Raw genomic sequence first — 8,672 nt, 5'->3', positions numbered from 1 at the left:
GTGTGGAGCCGCGGCGGGCAGGGCCCGTTGCGCGGGGCAGCGGCCGTCGCGCCCCCTCCGCCGGGGAAGGGGCCTGGCCGCCTGGCTGCGGGGTGACTTTTGCCGCCGGTTCGGCTCCGCGCTCCCCGCGGGTGGCGGGGCCGGCCCGTGCTGGGCTGCGCCGCCTGTGGCGTAAGAATTGGCGGCGGTGCGGGAGTCCGTCGGGGCGGCCGCGGCGTGGGGCGCGGGGGGCAGCCGAGCGCTCTGTCCTCGGCGCTGCTGCACGTCTGTCATGTTGCCTATAAACTCTGTCGCGTAGGTGCAGCCCTGTTTCCAGGGTTTTAACGCGATGGATATCTCGGAGTGTGACCGCAAATACGTTAGCACGTTATTCACTCTAAATCCTGTTCGGATGTCTTAGTTGAGGCTTTTTTTGCACGTGGTTTGAGGCCAATGTTATGCTGCCGTAGAACTGTAATTAAAGCCCTTTTCCTCAGTAGGAGTGAGGGAATCGCTGTCCTTCAGTCGAGAGTTGAATAGGGTGCGGGACTTGATTTGTGTGTCTAGCAAATGGAAGAGAAGTATTTTGGAAAAAAATCTCCTCTTACTAATGCTACTTCTGTTGTTTTTCGCTTTTTGGATACTACTTGTGCTTCTACTTCAAATATGCTTTCGTGGAACAGCTCAGAGTAGATTTGTTCAGTGCTGTATTTTAAATGCATGATAGAGAGACAGTTGTCTCTATAGGGTGTTCCCATGCCACTGACCTAGGTTAGTAATATTAAAGGTGCTACATAGTAGTTAGCTATCCAAGGCATTAGTAACTTAATGAAGATTGAGCTATATTTTTGTGGTAGCTTGTCAAACCTGAGATTCTGAGAGTCAATAATTAAGGAAGAGGAGGTGCCGAGGGAGAATGAGGAAGTTTCAAAGCAAGTGGGAAACCTGAATGTTTTTGAAGCTTGTTTGCTGTTTAGAAAGTTATTTCAGAAGGAATTTGAGAAAGCATAAAGAGAATTTGATATTAAACAATCCTCAATATGTTTGGTTTTGAAAAATTAATGGCATAAATAAGGGGAAGACTGAAAGCAGAGGGTTTTTGTGAAGCAAAAACAAAGTGTAGAGAAACAGGTAAGAATGCATTTGAGGTGGATGTAAAATTCAAGGTGTTAGAGTGCACTCAGCTTGGGAATCCAGATAATTTGCATCTTAGAAGTGAAGAATAATAGGTAGAATCTTTTTTAGGCATCATAAAAGGAGATGTAATCACACAATTAACAGATGGAGAATGCATTAAATTTGAAGTTTTGGGAGATAGGTGGGGGGGATGATGAATGTTCTTGGAAGCTACACACGGTTTTGGTAGAACAGAGAAGTTTAGATTTTTGAAGAAACAGAGAGGACATGGCCCTGCATTTTGTCCCACTGTCCGAATCTAGATTCTGCTAGATAGCAAAACACGATGGCCTTGGCACCACAGTGGGAATGTGCTTATGGAAGAATTGGACCTGCACTTGGGAGATTGTGCAGAATGCCGAAGCTTTGGGAGAGGAAGTTAGGAAGAATTCTAATACGCTTTGAGATATAGCATTACCTTGCATCCCGTGGAAGGGATCATATTTTGTGACAAGCAGTGCTCTGTTCCAGGAGGCCAATTTTAGTCTGAGAGTTTTCTAATACTTCTTCAAATGAGTTTTTTCTTACTTATCCCACAATCATTTTACTTACGTTATATAATGAAGTGAGTAAGGCCTTATATGTGCGAGTGGAAAGAGTCTTAACACTACAAAATTTCACCATACTGTTGGATTTACTAGTGTTTTGAATAGTTGATGATTACCCAAAATATCTTCTTGGTTACTGTTTGATATAAGAGTTGGATACTGTTTTGTTCTTAACTGTTTTAGTCTCCACTAGTATTGGGATGCTGCAAAAGTACGATGGGCACCAGTGGCTGCTCAAAATCTAGACTTGGCTATTCCCAGAAGGTGGTATAGGTTTTTAGGAAATCATTTCACCAGAAACAGGCTACAGACAGTGTTTTGCAGAACACGCCTAATTTCATGAGCAGGCAGATGGATTTAGTGACTTACACTGGAGTAATTGAGTGCTCTGTGGTGCATGCTTCCTTTTATTAGAAGGATATAAAAGTAGTTAGAATAAGTGGGCTATAGAGAAGCTGTCTAACCTGGGGATAGGTAAAGGTGTCATTTTCAGAGTTTTATTTAAGTTGCTGGTGAGCAGAGAATACTTCCAAGCAGTTTATTGCCATCCTAGATGTTAAGACTCCTGAGAAACTTGAAGGATTTTTTTAAAAAGCTGAAATGCTGAAGATTAGTGTAATTGTATTAAACAATTATCCTAATCCAGTAATGAGTAGTACTTTAAACATTCTTGGTATTGGCCATGTTTCACATTTTTCTGTGGGGAAAATACAGTAGTTCTGCACTGCTGTAGCTTAACTAATGCTACCAACAGTGAAAACTTTCCTAGATAATACTGGTATTTTCAATGGTGGAGTAATTAAAAACATCTGTTAGCCCTGATACAGGAAAAGGCTACAGATTGTGCTGACTAGATCATGGTTGACGATCTATTGTGTGGTTTTTTTCTTAGCTTGATAGTGTTGAAAAAGGTATTACATTGTGTCTGCACTTGAAAAAGAGATTGGAGCGAGGTAGCATTACTAAATGTGTCTGCGAATAAATCAGTAGGTGTTGTAAGGGTAAATTGGGTCTCTGCATAAACAGTGTAAAACTTTCTAAAAGGCAAAGGCTTTTTAAGTTCTTTAGTGGCAGTAAGAAAATTCTGGTAGTCTGTGAGCGATAAATCAAAAGTTGATGGAAGGTGTGTTCCTGTAATACCTATGCAGTGCACTTCCTTCATTTCTTGTGTCTTGTTTAAAGTAGTTGGCGGGTAGGATTTAACAGAAAATTGGTCGTGGAAGGTCTTGGGAGCATCACAGAAACAGCCGTTGTACAATGCAGGTCCTTGTGTGTGTTCTTAAAGGAGTGTTTTAGTGGGGTGGTCTTTCAGGCACGCAGGTGACTGAGCAAACATGAGTGTTAAGGTGACAGGAAAGACAAATGTAACAAACTGTAGCTCCAGTCCATCATAGAGGGTTGTGGCTAAAATTGCAGTTCTCCTCTATTGATGTGTCTGCAGTTACCTCCCATCCCCATGACATGCTGCCAGTGAGACCTCCGTTCTGCTGATGCTTGGGAGATCCAGACACCACTGGCAAAATTGATTTTTACTGTCTCTTCCTGTAAACAGAAAAAAAAATTCTCTGTAGCCAAGGGAAAAGAAACTCAGTGGCTTCCTCGTGGAAGTACAGCAACTTGTGATGAAATCTTGATATGTGTAAAACTCTTATACTCCAAGCTCATGGAAACAGGTCCCTGTCAGACTGTTAGCAGAATGGTGGGAACAGTATCGCAGTATCCACTACCTCTGATATTACTGAGACGTGGTATTAGTCAGCTAATATTTTACTTGGCTTAGCTTCCTGATTGATTTTGCAAGGATTGTTTTAAGGATGCTGAGGTTCTGTGATGCTACTAAAGTGTTAGTGTTCTTATTTAGAATTCTGACTATCTGCATGAACTTAAATCTTGCTTTCATGCATATTGTGCTTTAAGTACTCAAATTAGATTGCTTACATCAAACAGTGAGGAAGACGAAAAATAACTTTTCAAAGTAAGCTTTATATAAATGCTGAATTCATTTTTCTAGGTTTAGAAAAAACTAATACATCCTGAAAATGTTTAACAAATCCTTTGGAACTCCGTTTGGAGGCAGCACTGGCTTTGGGACAACTTCAACTTTTGGACAAAGTAAGTAATGCTTCTAAGCTTGTGGCGTGACTTTTTTCAGTACACTTTTTTTTTTGTTTTTTTTTTTTCTTAGAGGTGCAGCTAAAGAGTCAAATAGACGGGGTGATTATTTGGGTGTGACAGAACTGGAATATCGCTAGGGTGTCCAACTCACTTGCCTTGCAGTGATAGGAAACAGACTTGTGAATTGGGTTCAGCAGTGTTAGGCTCCTCTACTAACACAAGCTTTTAATTTGGGTAGATACCAGAATTCTGCATGCAGTCAGTGAAACTTTCCTTCATAAAAGGAGTGGAAACTCATATGCTTAGATGAAGGCAGTCCTGGGGGAGAAGATTCTTTCAATCAGGGCTGGGATACATTGGGAAGACATGGAAGGAAAAAGCATGCAGTTGAAGTTTTTTCTGGAGCTATAACACAATTACTGTGTTTCCCCCTTAATAAATGGGGTACATGCATTGATTTATAGTCTGCTCTAATGGCTGAAAGTTTGCTGTGGTATTTACAATATCTGTTTGTTCTTCTTAATCTTGTTCCCAAACATAGGTATAAAAAACAACTTTTGAGTGCTGTAATTAGTCATGGAGATCTTGCAGATTAGCAGAATTGAGTGTCTTTACGCTCTGTAGCAACAGCTGATGCTAACCGTTGTAGCCTTTTGCTTTAAGAGCTGTATAAATATTAAATATAACACTTATGTACGTGAGCCTGAGATGTATAGTTGCGTGCAGACTCCTTTTCGAAGGTTCAAAAGACGGTAACAATGTTTAGCTCCTAGTAGGCATGCTTAAAATACGCTTTCATCTAAACTGTAATGCTGTGTCTCAGATGCTGGCTTTGGTACTACAAGTGGAGGAGCATTTGGAACATCAGCCTTTGGGTCGAACAATAATACTGGAGGCCTCTTTGGGAGCACGCAGACAAAACCAGGTATTGCTGTGTTACGGTTGTAGTGCAGAATACAATACTGAAAGAGGGATGTTACTAAACAGAAAAAAGAAAAGCTAAACAATCTTTGCAAATGATTAATAGTCTGTTTCTGTGTTCAGGAGGATTATTTGGTTCAACTACATTTAATCAACCAGCCACCTCCTCCACAAGCACTGGCTTTGGGTTTGGAGCGTCAACTGGAACGTCAAACAGCTTGTTTGGAACCACCAGCACTGGCGGAGGTCTCTTCTCCTCTCAAAACAATGCATTTGCACAGAATAAGCCAGCTGGGTTTGGAAGTGAGTAAAACTGCTGCGTTTCTTTGAGTACTGGTTATTTTCTTTGATTGAAGAGCGCAGAGCTTTGGATACATGTGTGGATTTGACACAAGTGTTAAGGTGGGTCCCTCCCCGCCTTGTCCCTGAAGGATATATTGACGATACTTGCTGTCATCCACAGTATCCAAAACTGAACCAATATGCTACAAAATCGGTAGCTATGATTCTAGACGTGAATTTTAAGTAAGTTGAAAATGGTAATCAGCCAGCATTTCCTATTCTTAAAAGTCCTTTGGGTCCGTTTCATTCTAGCTTTTTATTCTGCTGTTGTAGAGCAGTTACGGCTGGCTTGCTTCTGGCACTAGGATGTTTGAAATGCCTCTTAAATTCTACTGTAATTCCCTGAAGCAGAAGCAACGACTTGCAGACCCTTCTGCGAAGAGGAAAGAAATCTCACTGATTCCCTGTATACACATCATTTTCTTAGCAATGTTGTCAGGAGCAGAGTGGAACTGGCTGCGGTGGTTATTCTAGTGCTCCCCGAGGTGATGAATTAGAGGGCAATCCTCTACAGTCTGCTAATGCAGCATTCTGCTGTAGGTTTCCTGCCCTGCTATAAATTTTTAGTAGCAGTTTCTTTCATTTCCCAGCTATTTTCTCATTTGAATAGAATATTTGGAGTTTGGCTCTAGGTTGGTGTTTTCTTTCTTTTTTTTTTTTTCTTCTTTTAGACTTTGGAACTAGTACCAGCAGTGGAGGTCTCTTTGGAACCACTAACACTACCTCCAACCCTTTTGGGAGTACATCTGGCTCTCTTTTTGGCCCAACTAGTTTTACTGCTGCTCCAACTGGCACCACTATTAAGTTTAATGTAAGTTTTCTTTTTCTTTCTTAATCTAACCTGTTTTTATAGGAAACGTTAAATTTTGCAGTTTTCTGTGTAAACTACTCTACAGTTAATTCATATGCAGCTGTGCAGTGCTCTAAAATTGCTTGAAAACATGCCCATTAGTAGAACTGTTGCAGTGGAAATAAGATGTATAATTAATTCGAAAGTAGTAGAGTTCTTTGTTCTGAATTTGACAGGCTTCTCAAACACCATGAAGCAGCGCTCTATCTAGACTTGTCAAACTTACCGCTTCAGCTTTAATGCAACTGTAAACCAGCTCTTAAAACTGAGCCTTCTCAAGAGGGCTGGAAGTACTACAGAATTCAATGTGATCAAGGTTAAATAAATCTAATAGCAACAGGGCCTAAAGCCATTTTGGAGTGTGAGTCAAAATAAATGTAATTCTCCTAAGTTAGCCTGGATCTGGAAAGGTAAACTGAAATTTGAAGACCTGTTCCCTATGTGTTTTCTGTATGAGTTCCCTTTAAGAAAGGGTAGAATAACAAAACTTGAAGGTTCTTTGGCAGTTGAAAGTGAAGGATGGCTTGGAAAAGGAGCTGTCGCGGAAATGGGGTAACTAATGACTGACGGAGAGGGATTCTTTTTCTGAAATACTTGTTCAGTCGAGAAACAAGGAGGGCTGAGACTTGCGTGAGCTGATTTATCAGATAGAGACTTTCTGCTTGTCATTCCTGGGTGTGGACAGAATTGTGATGACCAACTTGAACAGGCTCTCAGAGGGCATTGGTGTATACTTCTCCACAGGATAGTAAAAAAAGATATTAGGGATGATAAAATCCCTGAATAGCTGGAGGATTTGTATCACAAACTTAGGTAAACTATTTTTAAAGTTGTTAACTGGGTGTTACTAGGGTAAATTCCACTGTGGATTGCCATTGAAAATGCTTCATCACTGGGTGAGATCACAGCTGTATGGATAATGCTAAAACTATTCCTGTACTAAATTTAGGCTTTAACAGTATCCGATAGGAGAATACTAACCGTGTTAATGAAAACCTACGTGGATTTCAAACTTGCTATCTTAACCTCTTCTCTTGCAGCCACCAACTGGCTCAGATACTATGGTAAAATCTGGAGTTAGCACTAACATCAGTACCAAGCACCAGTGCATTACTGCTATGAAGGAGTATGAAAGCAAATCCCTTGAGGTCAGTCAATAAGTATTTAAACGCGTTTGTCTTGCTTGACTGTTAATTAGCATTGTTTTAGCAGGGCTTTTTTAGGCTGTAATAAGCACCTTCTGGGCTCATTAATATGAGAACGATACTGAATATCTGCATTGCTCGCAGAGTAGAGGCGGCACCAAGTAAAACGCTTCATGCATCATTATATTAGTTGGGTTTGCTTTTAAATGCTTAGCGCTGCACTTCCTGAAGACTTGAAGTTTTATTTCAACACATTCGAGAAGAGAGAGCTCCTGTTAGGAGCAATCCTGCATTGCTGTGATAATATCACAGCCAAAACTCACAGCTCTTGAATATAAACTAATGTTTCCAAAGATCTAACCCTGAAGCCTTTCTGTTAACTTGTTTGATACTTTAAAAGAGGCAATCTAATGAAAATGTCTGAAAAAGCTCTTAGAACTAAAATCTAAGCCCAAATATGAACTGCAGCAGTACCTCTAAATTTAGGTCCTGTTTACAGTGGCCCCCCCCCCCTTTTTTTTTAATGTTACGGTTTTTCTTGGTACTTTCATCTTGGAGTAAACTTAAATTTTGTGTAAACATGCTAATGACACTGTTCTAACCTTATTCCATATAAAAAGAATGGGTAAAGAGAACTGGGTTTTCCTTTACTAGGAACTTCGTTTAGAAGACTACCAGGCAAATAGGAAGGGGCCCTCAAATCCAGTAGGAGCCGGAGCAGCTGCAGGCTTGTTTGGGTCTTCTACTGCTACATCAAGCACAGCTACAGGACTCTTTGGCTCTTCTACCACTAACACAGGCTTTTCATACGGACAGAATAAAACTGCTTTTGGAACTAGTAAGTACTGCCTGTCTGCTGTCTTTACTGTTGCTGGATATTCTTCATTCTTACAAATGCAAATATTCCGTTAAAGCTATTTAAAATTCACTAATAAAGTGAGAAAACGCTGGTCTGAACTCATAATTTGTCTAGTTGTATTACCAACATTCAGCAATGAGGTTCTCTGCTATAGAGATCTCTATTTACTTAGTATTTAGTAGTTGTACACATCCTCTGCATCCCTGAAGATGTGCTGGAAAACAGTTCATTAGTGCATCTGGCTTTCCAGGAAAGTCAGACAGGTTGTGTGAGCCAGTACAACCCTTTGAAGTACAACCATTAGAAGGTCGTTACTGTTTGCTAGAGTGATAGAATCGGTTGCCTAAAGGTGAAGTCTAGATTCCACCACTAATCAGAGTGGGCATAAATTCCCTGGAAATGGACCTGTTAATTTCTAGTGGCCTGATTAGACTTTGTCAGGAACTTTTTTCACAAGTAGATCAGGGTTAGAATGCAAACCTGTTAAATGTTGGGCCATCTTGGTTTCACACTGTCCATCTTGGTGTCCTTGGACCAAGAGTAAATGCCAAGTGTGAAATAAGTAACTTGTGTTTTACAAAAATACTTGCATGTCTGGTAGTTGCAGGCCAGTTGAACTAAACAGTTAGTGGACCTTTTTGAACTTAGTGTGAAACAAATGTTGCTGAGAAGATGAAACACATTCTATTTTAGTGTGAAAATTAACTTCTGCTGCAAACCTGAATGTAAGTGGATAT

The 8,672-nt window shown here is 40.6% G+C and overlaps 1 protein-coding gene across 4 annotated transcripts in view; it reads left to right on the top strand.

Annotated features, from left to right (window-relative positions):
- Window positions 1–279: 279 nt before the first annotated feature.
- Window positions 280–8,672, top strand: part of NUP98 (nucleoporin 98) — a 38,159-nt gene continuing 29,766 nt past the window's right edge. For 3 of the 4 annotated variants that reach the window (XM_026092268.1, XM_026092269.1, XM_026092270.1), the window contains exons 1-6: window positions 3,715–3,815; window positions 4,642–4,743; window positions 4,863–5,042; window positions 5,753–5,892; window positions 6,972–7,079; window positions 7,731–7,914. In XM_026092268.1, the coding sequence (XP_025948053.1) occupies window positions 3,743–3,815; window positions 4,642–4,743; window positions 4,863–5,042; window positions 5,753–5,892; window positions 6,972–7,079; window positions 7,731–7,914 (787 nt within the window). In that variant the 5' untranslated portion in view covers window positions 3,715–3,742. Of the gene's footprint in view, window positions 295–3,714; window positions 3,816–4,641; window positions 4,744–4,862; window positions 5,043–5,752; window positions 5,893–6,971; window positions 7,080–7,730; window positions 7,915–8,672 lie in introns of those variants that run through there. The other variant, XM_026092267.1, reaches the window with a different exon arrangement.

The sequence above is a fragment of the Apteryx rowi genome, unplaced genomic scaffold, assembly GCF_003343035.1.
Source record: "Apteryx rowi isolate R43461 unplaced genomic scaffold, aptRow1 scaffold_952, whole genome shotgun sequence".
Taxonomy (NCBI): domain Eukaryota; kingdom Metazoa; phylum Chordata; class Aves; order Apterygiformes; family Apterygidae; genus Apteryx; species Apteryx rowi.
This window is presented reverse-complemented; position numbering and strand designations above follow the sequence as displayed.